General features: G+C 48.7%; 1 protein-coding gene across 1 annotated transcript in view; it reads left to right on the plus strand.

Annotated features, from left to right (window-relative positions):
• VWA2 (von Willebrand factor A domain containing 2) overlaps positions 1–17,296 on the plus strand; it is a 40,212-nt gene extending 22,916 nt beyond the window's left edge. Inside the window, exons 5-13 of the mRNA XM_006831488.1 lie at positions 1,497–1,691; positions 2,681–2,814; positions 3,356–3,492; positions 5,581–5,632; positions 10,818–10,925; positions 12,800–13,372; positions 14,423–14,974; positions 15,612–15,737; positions 17,196–17,296. Coding sequence (XP_006831551.1) covers positions 1,497–1,691; positions 2,681–2,814; positions 3,356–3,492; positions 5,581–5,632; positions 10,818–10,925; positions 12,800–13,372; positions 14,423–14,974; positions 15,612–15,737; positions 17,196–17,296 — 1,978 coding nt within the window. The remainder of the gene's footprint in view (positions 1–1,496; positions 1,692–2,680; positions 2,815–3,355; positions 3,493–5,580; positions 5,633–10,817; positions 10,926–12,799; positions 13,373–14,422; positions 14,975–15,611; positions 15,738–17,195) is intronic.
• Positions 17,297–19,822: the final 2,526 nt, after the last annotated feature.

Here is a 19,822-nt window from a genome sequence, read left to right on the forward strand (position 1 = left end):
GTAACTCTCTGTAGGTTCAGAGAACAGTGACCGCAACAGATAAGGGAGTCTTAGCATCCCAATGAGATGGGACTTCTATGACAGGCCCTAGAAGCACGTCAGCTGCCCAGCACTCAATCCTAAACTAGGAAGTCCCTCACACAGACATGACTACCTCCAGCCTCGCAGCAGAGTTCTGACAGATTCTAACAACATGCAGTTTTCGTCGGCCCAGTTTTCCACTATCCCAGACCAAGAAGATACCACGTCGTAACCTGAAGGGCTGGTACGTGGGGGATGAGGAGGTGGGAGATGCGTGTGTCATCCTGAGGAAGAGGAAGTTGTTACGCGATACAAGAGAGATGTGGAGGGCCACTGCCAAGTTCATGGACTAAGTTAATTTACATCCTTCAGCATTGTGGTTTAGATGGCGTCACTTGGAGTCTCTGCTGAGAGAGGGGGGCTGTTCTCAAGTAAAGGAGGACCCAGTGATTTCAGACTCACCCGGTTGGTTACCTGGGAGTCCCAGGATCTCAGCTGCTATCTAAAAGGTGGTCATTTCACGTCTGCCCAGAGATGGCTCGTAAGAAAGTTCTGGTGATCTACTTCTGAAAAACCGGCCATTGAAAACTCTATGGGGCACAGTTCTACTTTGATATACATGGAGCTGCCGTGAGTCAGAATTGATGGCAATGTCTCCCCCCACCACTACCCAAGTTTCCTAGGGCTGCCCTAACCAGTGATCACAAACACGGTGGCTTCATTGTTCTCTTGGGGTTCTGAAATGTCTCAGGGCTCTGGGGGTTAGAAATCCAAAATTGAGCAGGGCTTTCCTGGTGTGGGGGTGTGGTGCTGTGGGCTTATGCGTCAGACTGCAAAGTCATTTGAACTGCAGGGTCGGTGGTTCAAGCTCACCAGCTGCTCCTTGGAAGCCTTATTATACAGAGTTGTTATGGGTCGGAATCGACTCGACGGCACTTATCATCATCATCCTGGTGTGGTGCTGTGGGTTAATGCGCCAGACTGTGAAACCATTTGAACTGCAAGGTCAGCGGTTCAAACTCACCAGCTGCTCCTTGGAAACCCTATACAGGGTTGCTATGGGTTGGATTCGACTCGGCGGCACTTAACAACAACAACAACATGCTTCCTAAAGAGGAAAAGTGATTTTTTGCCTCTTCCAACTTCTGTTGGCTGCCCCAGCATTCCTGGGCTTGTGGCTGTGTCCCTCCACTCTCTGCCTCTTTCCGTTGTCTCCTTCTTGTGTCTTCTTCATGTGTCTCTTCTAAGGATACTTGCCATTGGAAATAGGACCCACCCAGATAACCCAGGTCAGCTCTTGATCTCAAGACCCTTCACTGAGTCACACCTCCAAAGACTTTTTCCAAATAAGTCATGTTCACAGGTTCAGAGGACAGTGTGAGCCTCTGTGTGGTCACTATTCACCCTCGTGGACACCCCTCCCAGCTCTACCTCTCTGGCCACTGACTCTTCTTCCTTCTTTCCGGTGCCCTCAGAGGTGGAAGCACAGAGACGGGCCTGGCTTTGAAACACCTTCTGCGCAAAGGGTTCCCAGGGGGCAGGAATGAGTCAGTGCCCCAGCTTCTTGTCGTAGTCACTGATGGGAAGTCCCAGGGGCACGTTGCTCTGCCGGCCAAGCAGCTGAAGGAGAGGGGCATCACTGTGTTTGCCGTGGGCGTCCAGTTTCCCAGGTAAGATGCTTTGTTGTGCCATTCTGAGTCAGCATTCTGTGCTGGGAACTATGCACAGCCAAGAGAGGCCACACCAAGGGAAGAGAGGGGATCTGGCCTTTTCTTCACTCTGCCATTTTGGCTTCTGTGTACCGTGACCCCCAGGCCTTTGAAGTCATGAGAATGTATTGTCTTTGGTTTTGTCTGACCATTTGGTTGCAATGTCAGAAAGTTAAATGTTGTTTAGACAAAACTAGAAACTCATAATATGTGTGGCTTGGTGGGGGTGGACAGGAGCCAGATCATGGCCACTGTATGCATTATGGGAAAGACCTTGGAGTCTCTGGGGGTCAGGTGGGGAGAGTTTGGAGGGTTCGGAGCCAGAGGGTGATGTGAATTGACTTATACTTTTAGAAGCTCATACTGATGGTGGGGCCGAGGGGTAAGGGCAAGAAGGGAAGTGGAGAGACCAGTTAGGCTCTGGGGAAGCTCCCATGGGAGAGAGTGGTGGCTTATGGCCGGGGAGGAGAGGCTGGACTTGAGGTATGTGGTGAGGGCAGAGCAGTGACAAATTGGTTGCAGGGTGTATCAGAGAAGTGAGGATGGTGCCCAGGGTTTTGGTCAACACCAGTCCACCTTTTCTCTGTGGTGAGCTGCCCTAGCTTGCTCTTAACTGCCATTTGGAGGTCCCTATCTTTCATGTCCTTTCGGATGAATGTGTTCCTCTTCCTCATGGGCTACAAAACCAGACAAGTGAATGTGTTAGGACCAGGTCTCAAGGAAGAGTCGGAGGTGTTGAGTCGACTCATTCCAGTATGCACAGGTTACCACCCAGGACCCCTGGGCTGCCTTGAGGCCCTTTTGGTCCATACCTGTGTCCTCAGTGGTCACATTGTAGCCAGGAGACCTCTGGGCCACGTGGTGGGTGGTGCACAAGGAGCCCATGTTCTGGGAGGAGGGTGGGTGGAGCCTTCCAGCTTTGTAACTTATGGTGGGCGGGGCTGGGGCAGGTGGGAGGAGCTGCAGACGCTGGCCAGCGAGCCCCAGGACCGGCATGTGCTGTTTGCAGAGCAGGTGGAGGACGCCACCAACGGCCTCCTCAGCACCCTCGGCAGTGCCGCTGTATGCACCGTGGCTCTACCAGGTAAGACCCTCTAAGTTGGAGGGTGGGAATTAGGATGTGGGGGAGCAGGGACCCCCCCCACCCAGGAGAGAAACAGGGGAGGAGGATGGTAGGACTGCTTTTTTGTATCTATTTGTTCATTCCTTCCCCTGCCCCTTATATTGGGCTCAGTGGGTTCTCAGCTGGGAGTCTTGACCATATGTGTCCGTGGGGGTATAGGGCCCAGCTCGGAGGAAAGGACTCCAAACACTCCCCTTGGTGAGTACAGGGCCTGGGTGAGTGAGGAGACTTTGGGCCTTCGTGTCTTGGTCAGGGTCCCTCATTATACAGAATGAACATGTGCTGCACATCTGGTGGGAAAGGTGGGTGGGAGGTGGCTGAAGGAGAGCAGCTTCTCTGAGCCTGGAGCCCCAGCTGAATGGGCTGAGCAGGTGTGTGCGCACACACTCCCACCCCACCCCACACACACCCCCCAAGAGCCGAGATAGCAGAGCTGCAGGTAGAGTGTTGCCCCAGGGGAGCTGGCAGAGACCAAGGTGTGACCCCATCTTCTCCTGCACAGACTGCCAGGTGGAGCCCCACCCCTGTGAACGTAAGGTGCTGGAGACGGTCAGTGAGCATGACAGCAACGCTCTGTGCTGGAGAGGCTGGCCCCGGACCAATGCTGTGCTGGCCTCGCGCTGTCCCTTCCACAGGTGGGTCTGCAAGGCTGTGGCTGGAGTGCGGGGAGCTAAGATGCCCCCAACGTGACATGCTCTGCAGGGAGAACAGCTCTTATAGATCATGTGACCGGGATCAGGGGAGACCTGGGAAAAGGCAGGGATCTGAGCACCTCAGTGTCAGCAGCTGTCAGCACCCACCCTGGGTGCTCAGGGAGACAACTCCTTATAGGGGCACTGTGAACACTGAGTAAAGGTATGTTGTTGAGTGGTTCTAATTCCTAGTGACCCTGTATAAGGTTTCCAAGGAGCAGCTGGTGGATTAGAACCTACTGACCTTTCAGTTCAAAGCAACCTTGAGGTCCAGTGCTTATCCTACAGGTTTCTAGAACGATGCCTGCGTATCAGATGCCCATTCAAGAAATTCTCACTTAGGGGTCCTTTATGCTGTCCCAGGACCTGGAGATTGAGAGGTTTTGGATCTAAGTGAACAAACTTGCTCTGGGGCTGACCCCCGAGGGGTCAGGCAGGGAGGTAGGCAGTGAACAGCAGGTCGGCATGGAGAGTGAAGAATGCATGGCAGGGGGCGGGCGGGGGCAGTGTGCTCCCAGCAGAGGGGAGCGGTTGGAGGCCAGGGAAGGCCTTGCAGAGAATGTGGCCTGGAGGCAACATCCACCCTTAGCACCCATCCAGGCTCAGGGCTGGGTGGGTAAGGGAGCGCTTTCTACTGGGACTTGGGGTTTTTTTTCTGAGCTCATTAAGATTCAAAGTTACTGCTGTTGTTAAGTGCTATGGAATTGTTCCAGCTCATATGGACCCTGTATGGGGCTTCTGAGGAGCAGCTGGTGAGTTTGAACCATTGACCTTGAGGTTCAAACTGACCTTGCAGCCCAGTACATTATCCTGCAGTGACACACAGCAAGGGAAGATTTCTCCTTAATGAGCTGACAGATGGGTAAACCTTTTGTTCCAGCAACTAGTTGAATTCTTACTTGACATGGCTTTTATGCCAAGTGGACGTTTTACCCCAGGAAGACCCTGAGCCCAGTCCACACCCTGGGAGAGCAGCAGGTGGGACCTGGTAGGTAGAAACCTCTTGGGAGAACTTTGTTGGCTCTAGTCCAAGGGTAGGAGTCTGCTTCGGTGAGGCCATTCCTGGAGCTGTTGTTAACCAAGAGGAACCTGGGGCCTCCCAGTGACAACAGGGCCTGTCATGAGGGTAGGGGCTTTGGGGTCAGGTAATAGGTGTCTGGATCCCAGCTCTACAGTCTTCTAGTAGCAGTGTGACTTGGGGAGCCTAAGTCATCCTTTGAAGCTGTTTTCCATCCACAGGATGAAGGTAGCTATGGATTTGAGGTAACAAGGGGGATACCTGGTACATGTAGACCACCCAGGATCAGTGGTGGCTGTTAATTACAGACTGGTAGCATGCACACAAACCTGGGAAGGTGAATTGAACGGTCTGTAATCCCTTTGAGCAGTGGAACTTCATAGGGACACTTGCTGGTCAGACCAGATAGGAGCATTTGGGATGATGAGGAAGCCTGGGTCCTGGCCACTTGGTTCCCTTCACTTAGGTCCCAAACCCCCATGAAGGCTGCTGAAAAGTACAGCTAGAGTTGTTTAGAAGAGAGGGAACTAATTTTCCTTGGGGGATAAAACCAGAATCTACTTATCTAATTCTTAGTGTTTTACCCTCCGACACATTGTGCTGGCCCCAGAAAGCAAGATGTTCCCACCATTTGGAGTTTTGAGCACAGACTTCTCCATTATTATAATCCCCCTGCCTGCCAATCGATTCCCAATCCTATAGGACCAAGTAGAACTGCTCCGTGGGAGTAGATCACCAAGCCTGGTTGGCAGCTGAGCACGTCAGCACTTTGATAGCTGACCTAGCTTTTACTTTTTAATTGTCTCTAAGTAGTTTGAAATAGTCTCTATTCTCTGTAAAGACAGAAGTGGGGGTAGAGTCAAGAAGGAATATCATTCTGAAGGGGTTTCTCTTGACCTTCTCCTGCACTGGAATTTTGTATCAGATGCTACTGTTGATTAAAAAAATATCTCCATGTGTCTGCCCTTCTTGTAAGCCTCTGATCTCCCCCATGTTCTTCCCTTTGATTATAGCAAGAGGAGAGTGTTCTTGAGCCACCGTGCCACCTGCTACAGGACCACCTGCCCAGGTATGTAAAGGGGCTTTGGCACAAAGTCCTGGGCAGAGATGGGCCAGGACTGCCAGGAACGAGGGCGGGGCATTTAACTCTGTCTCCATGGCAATGGAGTGTGTTTACACCACTCTGTTACCTCACTTGTTTCACAGTATTTCCCATTAAACATGGAGTGGGGACTTCAGAATGATGCCCCTTGCATTGCTGAGTGGTAGTGAAGGCTGTCTGTCCCGCAGGCAGAAAACCTCAGTCCAGCACTGAACTTGGGACAAGCGACCTGAGCTTTCGTTTGCTCCTCTGTGAAATGGGCATAATGTGTGCCCTCTGTCCGGAATCCTGTTTCCTGGTTTCCATCATAGCAAGTCTCACACATGGGAGTTTAGTGAGGCTTCCAAAAGTGCCTTGTCAGCACTAAACCTCCACACGTGAGACTTGTGTATGTGACTGTGGCCTCCCTGCTCCATGCCTCGGTCAGTGCTGCCCACTGACCCGCCTCAGTCCAGTGTTGTGCTGCTGCTGTAAGCAGAGCCGATGGGCTCCCCATGCAGCCAGGGTGGTGGTGTCTAGCATGTGGTGTCTGTTTCCACAGCTTCAGTATCACTGGCCCCTGAAATATACTAGAAACTGAAAGGAAGCCTGTTCCTGCTCAGTTTGAGGACTTGTGGTGTGGGAGCCAGAGTGGTCTGCCTGTGAGTCCAGGCTCTGACCTTTGGCACGTTAATTCTTTCAGTGAGTTTCTGTTTCTTCATCTGCTAAATGAGCTTTTTATAGAACACTGGATTAGGCTGTTACCACAGTGAAATGAGCTTGTACCTGGCATATATTAGTGCCATTGAGTCGTTCGTTTCTGACCCATAGCGACCCTGTATAGGGTATCCAAGGAATGGTTGGAGTTCAAACTGACCTTACAGTCCAGTGCTTGCCCTACCGGGACTGCAGTAGCTGCCTAGTTACTGTGCCACCCCATGGTTGATTTCCAGGGGCCCAGAGCCAGCTGCAGTAGCGCCTTCCTTTGAGAAGCACACACTTAAATCACAGTCCATCACAACCAAGCATTAGATTAGCATTTGTAAGCAAAAAGAGCAGAAACTGCCAGCTCCAGCCATCCTCACACTTGGCAGCCTGTCAGGCCCCTTGAATACATAACACATAAACTCGGGAAGACGCGCTTGCTCTCTGCAGCCGTGAGAGAGGAGACACAGGGTCTGTCTGTCTTTTGTAGATGAGAAAATGGATAAGGAGCTCCAGTTGTGGCTGCAGGCTGGCGTTGAACTGACAGTTCACAGGGCTGTGATTTCCTCAATAAAATGACTTTGAGTAGACATTACCCATAATTTACACTTTCCACCCAAAACATATATCGTATGACCTCTTAAGGAACTTGTTATGGATTGGTGTCCCCCCAAATACATGTTGTAAACACCTGCACGACGTCCTCCAGGGACTGGTCCCTCCAGATAACAGGTCCGAAGTATAGAGATGAAGTCTGGCCATCCCAACTTCTAATGAGCACTCTGGCTGTACTTCTTCCAACACATATCTGTTTATTCTTTTTGACATTTCATGGTACTTTTAATAGTCTCCTCCAAAACCGTATTTAAAATGCATGTATTCTTCTACAGTCTTTCTTATTCATTGTTCATCTTTCATATGCATATGAGGCGATTGAAAATATGACTTGGGTCAGGTGCACCTTAGTTCTCAAACTGACTTCTTTGCTCTTGAACACTTTTTTAAAGAGGTCTTGTGCAGCCGATTTGCCTAATGTAGTGTGTCGTTTGGTTTCTTGACTGCTGCGTCCATGAGTGTTGATGGTGGACTCAAGCAAAATGAAGTCTTTGAGAATATCAGTATTTTTTCAGTTTATCACGATGTTATTTATTGGTCCAATTGTGGGAATGTTTGCTTTCTTTACATCAAGGTTCAATCCTTTACAAAAGACTATTCATCTCTGATCTTCATCAGTAACTGTTTTAAGCCCTCTGCTTCCAGGAAGTGAGATTGTCTCATCTGCGTGTTGCAGATTGTTAATGAGTTTTCCTCCAATTACGATGCCACATTCTTCTTCATATTATCCAGCTTCTTGGGTTATTTGCTCAGCATACATATGGAATAAGTATGGTGAAAGGATACAACCCTGTCGCACACCTTTCCTGATTTTAAACCATTCAGTATCTAACAGTTTTAACAGTGGCCTCTTGGTCTATGAGCAGGTTCCTCATGAACACAATGAAATGTTCTGGAATACCCATTCTTCATAATGTTATCCATAGTTTGTCATGATCCACACAATCAAAAGCCTTTTTGTAGTCAATAAATGCAACTGAATTTCTTTCTGATACTTTCTGTTTTCAGCCAAGATCCATCTGACATCAGCAGTGATATCCCCTAGTTCCACGTCCTCTTCTGAATCCAGTTTGGATTTCTGGAAGTTCCCTGTTGATGTACTGTTGCAACCATTTAAAAATTATCTCCAGCAAAGTTTTACTTGCATGTGATATTTTATGATATGGTTCAATGATTTCTGCATTCTGTTGGGTCACCTCTCTTTGGAATGGGTACAAATAATGGATCTCTTCTAATTGGCTGGCCACGAAGCTGTCTTACAAAATCCTGGCCTAGATGAGTGAGCGCCTCCAATACCACACCAGTGTGTTGACAGATTTCAGTGTGCATTCTGTCAATTCCTGAGCCTAGTTTTCTGCCAGTGCCTTCAGTGCAGCTTGTACACCTTCCTTCAGCTCCATCGCTTCTTGATCATATGTTATCTCTTGAAATGGTTTAATATTTAACCATTATTTCTTTTGATTACAGTGATTCTGTATATTCATCCCTTCTATCTTTTTTTTTTTTGATACTTTCTGCATCATTCAGTGTTTTGCCCATAATATTGCAACATCAGACTTGAATTTTTTCTTCAGTTCTTTCAGCTTGGGAAATGCTGAGCATATTCTTCCCTTTTGACTTTCTAACTCCAGGTTTTTGTGTGTTTCATTATAATACTTGGGTTGGTCTTCTCAAATTGCCCTTTGAAAACTTCTGTTCTGCTCTTTTACATACTCATTTCTCCCATTCACTTTAGCTTCTCTGCGCTCAAGAGCAAGTTGCAGAGGCTTTTTCTGACATCTCTTTTGGTTCTTTCATTTCTGTCTCTTTAATGATCTTTTGCTTCCCTCCTGAATGATGATGCTCTTTATATCTTCCTACAACTCTTCTAGTTTTCGGTTATTAGTGTTTAATACATGAAATATATTCTTGACATGGTTTCTAAATTCAGGTGGGATACATTCAAGGTCATGTTTTGTCTCTGGTGGACTTGTTTTAATTTTCTTCAGCTTCAGCCTGAATTTGCATATAAGCAACTGGTGTTCCGTTCCAGAGTGTGCACCTGGCCTTGTTTTGGCTAACGATATTGAGCTTTTTCACTGTCTCTTCCCAAAGATGTAATCAGTTTGATTCTTGTATATTCCATATGGCAAGGTCCATGTGCATAATCTCCCTTTATATTGTTTACAAACGGTAGTTGCAATGAGTAAGTCATGGGTCTTACAAAATTCTATCATGTGATCTCCAGCATCATTTCTATCACCAAGGCCATATTTTCCAACTACTAATCCTTCCTCTTCTGTTTGAAACTTTAGCATTCTAACCACCAGTTATTATCAATGCATCTTGATTGCATGTTTGATCAATTTCAGATGGAAGAAGTTGGTACAGTCCTTCAGTTTCATCATCACTGGCTTTAGTGGTTGGTGCATATATTTAAGTAATAGTGGTATTAACTGGTCTTCCTTGTAGCTTGATAAGCTTGTGAAAGTTGGACAATAATAAGGAAGTCTGTAAAAGACCATAATTGATACATTTGAATTATGGTGTTAGAGGAGAATATTGAAAGTCCCATGGACTGCCAGAAGAACAAACCAATCTGTGTTGGAAGAAGTACAGCCAGAGTGCTCCTTCAAAGCCAGGATGGCAAGATTGTCTTTCATACTTCAGACATAGGATCAGGAAAGGCCAATCCCTGGAGAAGGACATCATGCTGGGTAAAGTGGAGGGTCGGTCAGCGAAAACGAGGAAGAACCCCAACAAGATGGACTGGCCCAGTGGCACCAGCAGCAGGCTCAAGCTTAACAATGATTGTGAAGATGGTGCAAGACTGGGCAGTGTTTTGTTCTGTTTTGCATAGGGCCGCTGTGAGTCGAAACTGGGTTGATGGTACCTAACAACTACAACCTGTAGGCATAAGGATATTGTTCTATCACAGACAACATTGTACCTGATGATAGATCTTGTTCTTTTTGACGATGCATGCGATCCATTCCTTACAACTTGTCATTCCCAGCATAGTAAACCACGTGACTTTCTGGTTCATAATGGTCAATACCAGTCCATGTCAGCTAATACCTAGAATATGATTCTTTGTGCACTCCATTTAATTTTTTTTACAAATTCTAATGTTCCTAATTCGTAGTTGGTACATTCCATGTTCTGATTATTAATGGATGTTTGCAGCTGTTTCTCCTCATTTTGAGTTGTGCCCCATCAGCCAATGAAGGTCCCGGAACCCTTTACTCCATTCACATCATCACTGTCAGCTCTCCCTTGAGGAGGCAGCTCTTTCCCAGTTGCATTTTGACTGCCTTCCAACCTGGCACTGTATCTGACAATATTCTGGGGATCTTCACCAGGTTTTCATCGTCTGATTCTGTATCTGACAAGGTTTTGCTGCTAGTCATAAGGTTTTCAGTGGCTAAACCTTCAGAAGTAGTTGGCCTCTCCTTCCTAGTCTGTCTTAGTCTGGAAGCTTACCTGAAAGCTCTTCACCATGTGTGACCCTGCTGGTATTTCACATACTGGTGTCTTAGCTCCCAGCATCACAGCAACACAAAGCCACCACAGCATGACAAACTTGACAGATGAGTTTACCTTAGAGATTACATTAAAGCACGCTTATGGGCATACGGATTAGGACTCCAACAGAGATTTGGGGGCAAGGGGCACAATTCAGCCCATAACAGTGTCCTCTGGCAGAGGCACGCTCAGCCCCTCCTTTATGTGCTGGTCAGTTATTTCCCTCTTTGCTCTAGGTGTGTTTCAGACAGACTGCAGAGGGGAGGCAGAGGTTGGCAGGGCCAGCTGCAGGCCCTTCACCTCCTCTGTGCTGACCTGCTGGACTAATGAGCTTCTCTCCCTCCGGAAGGGCCCTGTGATGCTGAGCCCTGCCAGAACGGAGGCATGTGTGTTCCGGAAGGTCCTCACGAGTACCACTGCGTCTGCCCGCTGGCCTTTGTAGGAGAAGCCAACTGTGGTAAGTACGCAGGGGCTGCTGAGAGAGAACGTTGGAGAATGGGTAGAGCTTGGGCTCCCCCTTATTGTCTCCCACACTTGAAGTCACTGGGTAGAAACCAGCCACTGAATGTTAGAGCCACCTTCTTTCTAAAGACAGCATTAATAGGACTTCCACAGGGTGCGGTCTCAAAGTGCCCCAGGTAAATAATGTCGTTGATAGGGCTCTGGGAAGGATGGTGCCATCAGCTGTAGACTGACCATTGCTTGCTGTCTGTGCATCACTGAGCCCAGTGGGAATTCCGGCTTTGGGGCCAAGTCCTGGGCAATGTTCTGTCTGTTCTTCCATGGAAGAGAAATAAGGAATCCCAAACTCCACTGGTTCTAATGGTCTGAGATGAAGATTACAATAGGTGTTACCCCATGGGGCCATGAGAGTTTTAAATATGATCATGTGTATAAAATGCTTAGAACAATTCTTGATACATGTTGTGTTGTTGTTGGATGCCATCGACTTGGTTCTGACTCATTGTAAGTTTCTGCACAACAGAACACAACACTGCCTGGTCCTGCCGCAGCCTCACACAAGTTGTAAAGCTTGAGCCCAGCGCTGTTGTCCATCCATCTTGTTGGGGTCTTCCTGTTTTTCATTGACCCTCTACTCAGTGTAGCATGATGTCCTTCTGCAAGGACTGGTCCCTCTTTGGTAATATATCCGAAGTATGAGAAACAAAGTCTTGCCATCCTGGCTTCTAAGGAACATTCTGGCTGTACTTCTTCCAACACAGATTTGTTTCTTCTGGCAGTCCATGGTACTTTAATATACTTCTCCAACACCAGAACTCAGATGCATTAATTCTTCTACAGTCTTCCTTATTCAGTGTCCAGCTTTCATAGGCATTATGAGGCTGTTGAAAATACCACAGCTTGGGTCAGGCACAGACTGACATGTTAGCTCCTTCAACACTTTAAAGTGGTTCTGTGCAGTATATTTGCCTATTGCAATATATTATTTGATTTTTTGATTTCTGCTACATTCCATGAATGTTGGTAGTGGATCCAAGCAAAATGAAGTTTGACAACTTTTCTCCATTTATCATGATGTTATTGGTCCAGTGGTGAGGATTCTTGTTTTCTTGACACTGAGGTGCAACATGATGTTGTTGTTGTTAAGTGCTGTTGAGTCAATTATGACCCATAGGGACCCTGTATAGGGTTTCCAAGGAACAGCTGGTGAGCTTGAACCGCCGACCTTGTAGTTCAAATGACTTTGCAGTCTGATGCATTAGCCCACAGTGCCACACCAAGGGTGCAAAATAGTAGGGGCTTACGACAGCATATTGTTAACATGTGGGGCAGGGTCCGTTGTTCCAAGTGGTAAAAAATAAACCACACCCCTTAAGTCAAGGAGCCTGGTGGCATAACGGTTCAATGCTTGGCTGCTAACTGAAAGGTTGCTGGTTCAGACTCATCAGTGGTTCTGGGGAGAAAGATCTGATGCTCTGCTCCTGTAAAGGTTACAGCTAGGAAATCCCTGGGAGGCAATCTCCTCTGCCGCATGGGGTTACCGCCAACTTCTACCTCACACCCCACACAAAAATCCCTTCTACTTGGAACATAGTGCTAAAGGCAAAGCCAAGAAGCATGTAGAAGACAATGTAGAATAGACTCACGATCTTGAGGTGGACAGAGGTTTCTCAAACAGGTGCGAAAAATCACTTAACCATATAGGAAACAAAAAACATAAACTTTCTGAAAGGTGGTTGGATGGAGACCTTTGAGGTCCAGGAGAGACTCCGTGTCTAGTTTTGTCACTTTGTGGCAGGGGCAGGGGTAGGATGTCTCAGGTGCTCTAAGGGACGCGCAGGACACTGGTGGTTGATGTGTCTCTTACAGCTCCGAAACTCAGCCTGGAGTGCAGAATCGATGTCCTGTTTCTGCTGGACACCTCGGCGGGCACCACTTGGACAGGCTTTTTGCGGGCGAGAGCCTTCGTCAGGCGGTTTGTGCAGACTGTGCTGGACGAGGACTCTCGGGCCCGCGTGGGTGTGGCCCACTACAGCCGGGAGGTGGTGGTGGCGGTGCCCGTGGGGGAGTACCAGGATGTGCCTGACCTGGTGCGGAGGCTTGATGACATCCCCTTCAGTGGAGGCCCCACCCTGACAGGCAGCGCCTTGCGGCAGGTGGCAGAGCATGGTTTTGGGAGTGTGGCCAGGACAGGCCAGGACCGTCCACGCAGAGTGGTTGTCCTGCTCACCAACGCACGGTCCCAGGATGAGGTGGCCGGTGTGGCGTTCCAGGCACAGGCTCGAGAGCTACTCCTGCTTGGCGTGGGCAGCGAGGCTGTGCGGGAGGAGCTGGAGGAAATCACGGGCAGCCCGAAGCACGTGGTGGTCTACGCTGACCCCCAGGACCTGTTCCAGAAGATCCCCGAGCTGCAGAGGATGCTCTGCAGCCAACAGCGTCCAGGTGAGGTTCAGGCAAGAGGACCTGACCCCGGCCTGGTCTGTGGGTGGGTGAGTCATAAGCCCTTACCCATTCTTCTCTCCCAGGGTCTGGGCCAGGGGCTAAAACCAATCCCAGACTTTTAGGTACTAGTCACATGATGAGTGACTTTGTAGTTTACGTGTCTGTGAAATGGGACAAGTAATAGCATCTCCTGAAAGGTTCTTTGAGAGGATTAAGGTAAACAGTAACTAACTTTGTATACCTTATGCGCATAGTGGGCGCGCACTGGCTCCATAGGAGAAGTGCTGGACTGCAAAGTACAAGGTCTATGGTTCGAGCCTGCCACCCACTCTACGGGAGACATATGAGGCTTTCTACTCCCGTGAAGATTTTTAAAGCTTCAGAAACCTTATGAAGAATCACTATGAGTAGGAACTGACTCGACAGCCTTAGCAGCAGCATGCATGCACATAGTAAGCACTTAGAAGACTGTTGTTAAGGGCTGTCGAGTTGGTTTTGACTCATCATGACCCTATATGGGGTTCCCGAGGAGCAACTAGTAGATTTGAACTGCTGACCTTGTATGGTTCGCAGTCCTGTGCTGATCCTCCAGAGCCACATCAGAAGTCTTTGAAGACTTTAGCTGCTGCTGTTGATTATTAATTGGCCACCGTGAGTCATGCTGTAACAAACACTGGTATACAAGCATCTGTTTTGAGTCCCAGCATTCTAGGTAGGAGTGGAATTACTGGGCCATGTGGTGATTCCAAGGTTAGGCCTTTGAGGAACCACAGCTTCCTTTTTGAAGATGTAACTTGAAGTTGTAGCTATTTCAGATCATGTTCCATTGGATCAATCTTAGACATGGGGCTACAGCTAGCTGCAAGGGAGGCTGGGAAAAGTCATCTAGCTGGGCCCTCACATGCTGGTGTTCTAGGGAGTGGCGCACTATGACTAAGGGACCATGGTGAGGAGGAGGGCCACTGCATTGGACAGATGGCGATTAGGTGACCTGGGCTGTGTCCACCCTATTCCCTGCCTACGGAGGTTCACACTCTGCCTGACCTACAGGCTGCCAGGCCCAGTCGTTGGACCTGGTTTTCATGTTGGATGCTTCAGCCTCCGTGGGGCCAGAGAACTTCGCTCAGGTGCAGAGCTTCGTGAGAAACAGCGTCCTCCACTTCGATGTGAACCCCGATGTGACACAGCTTGGCCTGGTGGTGTATGGCGGCTTGGTCCAGACAGCCTTCGGACTGGACACGCATCCCACCCGTGCTGCTGTGCTGCGGGCCGTGAGCCAGGCCCCCTACCTGGGTGGGGTGGGCTCGGCTGGCATGGCCCTGCTGCACATCCATGACAAGGTGATGACCATCCAGAGAGGTGCCCGGCCAGGGGTGCCCAAGGCCGTGGTGGTGCTCACCGGTGGGCGGGGTGCCGAGGATGCAGCCGTCCCTGCCCAGAAGCTGAGGAACAACGGCGTCTCCGTGTTGGTGGTGGGCGTGGGGCCCGTCCTGAGGGAGGCTTTGCGGAGGCTTGCTGGCCCCAGAGATGCCCTGATCCATGTGGCGGCTTACGGAGACCTGCGATACCATCAGGACGTGCTTATCGACTGGATCTGTGGAGGTGAGTAGACGGTCCACGCCCTTCAGGGCTGCCTCTGTCCTCACCAGGACAGCGGCTCTTCCTCTTGGCAGCGGCAGTTCCCATCTGCCAAGGTTTCTGCTCAATGCTGTGCTCCCATGACCTCCTGTGCAGACCAAGGCATTCCTGTTTGACGTTGAAGGTGCAGAGAATGTGGGTAAAACACGTCTCCTCAAGTTGAGGATTCACGTGTTCCACTTAAGCAGAAGACATTTACCCTTGGGACACCCACAAATTGCTCAAGAGTTAAGTGGTAGACCCAGAGAGTTAGTGACAGATGGGTGCAAAATGTAGAGCGGCCTGCCTAGCTCCAAGGCTGCTTTTATGGGTGGCCTCCTTTCTTCCCTTTAAAAAAAAAAAAAAGGCCATGACTACAGTGAGCATGGTCCCTCACATACATCCAAGAGAATACGTCTCCATACACCTGTGGGAAAGGCACCTGGGGGTGTGGGGTCTTGTAGCCCAAGTGTGTAATCTGTACCACCAACTATTGTTGCTTTAGGGCCCAGGGAGACACTAAGGCATGCAAGTCACTTAGTCCAGTGACCTTTCATCTGTCTGGGCTTAGTTAGAGCGAGGGTCTTCGGGACTGACCCAATGGATATTTGCTCTGTTGCAGAGGCCAAGCGGCCAGTCAACCTGTGCAAGCCCAACCCGTGTATGAACGAGGGTGCCTGCGTCCTGCAGAATGGCAGCTATCGCTGTGCGTGCCATGAGGGCTGGGATGGCCCCCACTGTGGGAACCGTAAGTGGGATTCTCGCTCTGCTTGAGTGGGCTGGCGGGGCGGTGTGTGTGTGTGTGGGTGGTCTGAGTCCTGCCAGGTCTCAAGTCCTCAGCAAAGGTAGGTTTGTGGGCATTTATTCAGTGGAAGTTGTGTATTCATCCACTCATGAAACATTTACTGAGTGCCTCAGACACCCTAGGCATTTCTGGGGCACAGCAATTAACCAAACAGTAAGGAGCTCTACCTACGTGGAGCTAGCATTCTAGTGGGGAAGCCAGATGATGAACAAGGTAAGTACTACAGGTAGTAGATGGGGTGGGAGGGAAGAGCAAGAGCCAAGCCCCCATGGGGAGGCTGCCTGTGTGTGTGGCTGGAGGGGAGGTAGCTGCGGGAAACAGGAGCCCAAGTCAGAAAGGTGACTGGCCAGTCAAGCAGGGCCTTGAGACTCGTGTAAGAACCGCATTTGGGCACAGAGCCCAGTGGGAGCCCTTGGAGTACTAGAGATGAGAACTGACTAGCTCTTCACGGGGTCAGCACGTTGGGAATACGGGTCAGGCTGGTGACATGTGACTGAAGTGGGGTTTTGTTTAGGAGGCCCAATGGATCGATGGCATGTGGCTTGCGGGGGAAAGGTATTGGGTCTGAGCACCTGGAAAAGTGACCGGAGACTAGGCTTTGGAGGTGAGGCCCCACTGCTTGTCCAGGCGGGCATAGCTGAGCTTTCTGGAGGGGCCATGCTGTGGTTCTAGAATAGAACCAGATGGTGGTTCCAGGTGGAGCCGTGGGCAGAGGCTAACTTCCTAAGGCCAGAGCGGGGACCTGAAGGGTACCAGCGAGAGTCTTGGATCCAGCAGGGGGCGGATTAGGATGTCTAGGGAAAGAGCAGGACCAAACTAAAACCAAAGCAGTTGGCACCCAATCGATTGAGTCAGGGCAGCCTTACATGTGCTGCTGTGTGAAGCAGATCTAAAGCCGAACAGCAAGCCCACTGCTGTCGAGCCCTGCCAACTCTTAGCAACCCCGCAGGGCTTCCAAGCAGACTGCTGTATCATTCTCTTGGGAAGTGCTTGGGTGTGTTCGAACTGCCAACCTATTGGTTAGCAGCAAAACTCTTAACCATTGTATCACCAGGCCTTTTATATTCTGAAGCCTCTCTGAGTAGGTTTGAACCGTCAACCTTTTAGTTAATAGTCCAGCACTTAACTGTTTGTGCCACGCAGGGATTCTAAGAGCAGGACCAAACCAAAACCCAACCACTGAATGGATTTTGCCTCAATGATCCTACAGGCCAGAGTAAAACTACCCCATAAAATTTCCAAGGCTATCTGGCTTTACGGAAACAGCCTCATCTTTCTTCCAAGGAGCAGCTGATGGGTTCAAACCGCTGACCTTTCAATTACCAGCCCAACATTTCACCCACTGCACCACCAGGGACCACACAGAAATTGTGTGTCTTACAATTTCACTTCTTTCTCCAGGACTCTTGAGAGGCGATGCCCTCAGGACCTGGGGCTCCCACCAGGAACAGGCAGAAAGGCAGCAGCTGCCGTCCCCACCACCTGGGCACCTTGAGCACTGAGAAGACGCTGGCCCTCATGGAGCATTCTGTCTCGAAGGGGGCTCTGCTCTGTGCAGAACGAAGGAGAAACACTCTAACCTCAAGACAGCTGCCAACGATGCTGTCCAAAGTCTAATGTGTATGTAAGTCAATATTTATTTTCTGTACCTACTTTGTACTTCCCCAAGTTATTGGCTACCTTTCCTCTGAAGAGAAACAAAAGAACCTGGAGACTTCAGAGAAAAGGAAGGTGGACAGACTGCACAGATGCTAAATCAGATGTAATGGGGACAGTCAAGCTGAACAGAGGGCCTTTACTAGAATGTCAATTGGGCCGTGGAGGCATTCTAAGAGGAAGTGGAGACTTATTTTCTTTTTATCAGATGTATTTTATTCTTGTTGCAAAGGGGGCTTTAATGGCATTTGTGACATTCTGGTGGCTCAGTCTGTGTGTGGATGAGGCCTCAGGCAGGAGTCCAGCCTTAACGATAAATTATGAAATCTTAATTTTTAAAAATAATAACACAGCCCTAGAACAGGGTTCGTTAAGATGGCAGAGCCTGGTAATTGCATAAAGCTTAAGGTTCAACTTTATTATTAATCTCGTATTTCTAGGAACATAAAGAAGTAGGGGTGGGATCCAGGATTCATTCTCTGGTAAGGCCTCCTTGTAGAGTTCACTTAGGAAAGGTCACTTGTAGGGCATTTATCGAATGTTTCCCTCTACTCTCCTATTAATGGGGGCCAGGAGCACTAGAATTCTGAAACTCAATCAAAAATAGCCGCCCCCCCAATCTATCAGGTTCTTGCTTTTCTAAGTATAGAGCTTAGGCTGTGGAAGTTTTGCTTTGCTTTGTTTGAAAAGGAACACGCCACAAAGTGTCCTCCTATGGCAAAGGGGGGCCTCTGGGGAGGATTTTCTAGCTACCCAGACATGTGGTCATCTTTGCAGGGTATAGGAACTGAATCTTCCCCTCCATTGGTTGTGGTATTTAGAGTTGGGTGTTTTCAGGAGAAATCTTGGTAGCACTCAGACGTAAAGCCAGAGGCTTTAATCCTAGTTTTTATTTTTATAACTTAACATTTTATATGTGAGAGGGTTTCGCAAAGTACATGGAAAAATTCCCATGGAACTTCTTTGTTCCAGAATGCCAATAATTCTTACATTATTCCTCCTCATGTTATCCAGCATGAATCTTAGACTTTCTTCAGATTGTTTTATCCTCTTAGCTGCTTGCTCTTCTATCTTGGCAGTATTGAGAGATTTGTCTTCCAGTTCGCTAGTTCTGTCTTCCATCTCTTCTAGTCTGTTCCTTTCCCCTTTCTGCCTGTTGTCCATTTCTGATATCTTATTATTGATCACTTGCGCATCTTTTTTTGCAGGTTTTGAATTGTTTCCAATGCTGTGTCAATCCTATTTGATTGTTCCTGCAGAACTTTACTCCTTCCTTATTTTCCTTGACCCCTTTTCGGAGTATTTGAATTTGTTTCCATAGCATTCTTCTGAATTCCCTCTCAGGCATATCTAGAACCCGCTCCTCCTCCTCTATAAAGCTTTTGTCTGTCTCCAGCTCATTTGCATCAGCTGCTCTCTTCTGTTTTTGGACATGTTTTGATAATGTTAATTGTTTCTTATTGGTCATGGTTATTGTTATTGTATTATAATTAATATGATCAGGAGATAGGCTTCCCTTATTGTCTGTAATGCGTACCAGGTGTTGTTAGGTCTTGTCTAAGTGGTGGAGTATTATGCTTATAGCTTGGCTATATAGCCACGACTGCTTCTTCTTCTTAGGTGAGGTAGGGAGGAAAAGCTCCCACCTCCAGGAAAAGATGTGTGATCAAAAGAACCAAAAGCAGATGCATAAGCAGAAATCACCACTTTGGAGCAGACATGAGGCTTTGGTCAACTTTTCCGTGCTATACCAGCAGTGTGTGTGCAAATAGAAGCCTCCAGCAGGGGTGGGGGTGACCCCCTCTTTCGGGCCTCTCCTCTAGCCACTGCCATATAGGTGGGCAGATATATATTGGGGGGTTAATGAGAGAAAGATCGACTGCTCTTTTTGTCTCTGATTGTCAGTTTTCTGCATGTGCTCAACGCCAGTCTTGGGATGGTTGAGACCTGTTCTGTTGGGTTTTTATAGATTGCCTTGAGTTTGTCCTGCCCAGCGAACTCAGCCGCAGAAAACCATGTTGATGGCTGAGGATTTTAATCTGTTCCCTGGGAGAGAGGTTGCATGTCCCGCCAGAACAATAGCTGGAATATTCCCCATGGAACTTCTTGAAATTCTGTATGGGGACTTCAAGATTACTTTGGTTTAAATGCCACTTAGCTTAAAGCAACTCCAGGATCTGGCGCTGCAAGAAAAGTGTCTAAAGAAGCACTTTTGTAATTGTTTCAGTGGGTAAAGTCTGGAGTCCCAAGGCAGGGTCGGCATTACACTGTCTTTAGCAGAAGATAACATCAGGGAGTCCTGCTGTGGCACTGCGGGAATGAACCACAAGGTCGTTGGATCAAACTCACCAGCTGCTGAGTCCCACTGACTT

The sequence above is a fragment of the Chrysochloris asiatica genome, unplaced genomic scaffold, assembly GCF_000296735.1.
Source record: "Chrysochloris asiatica unplaced genomic scaffold, ChrAsi1.0 scaffold00003, whole genome shotgun sequence".
NCBI lineage: Eukaryota > Metazoa > Chordata > Mammalia > Afrosoricida > Chrysochloridae > Chrysochloris > Chrysochloris asiatica.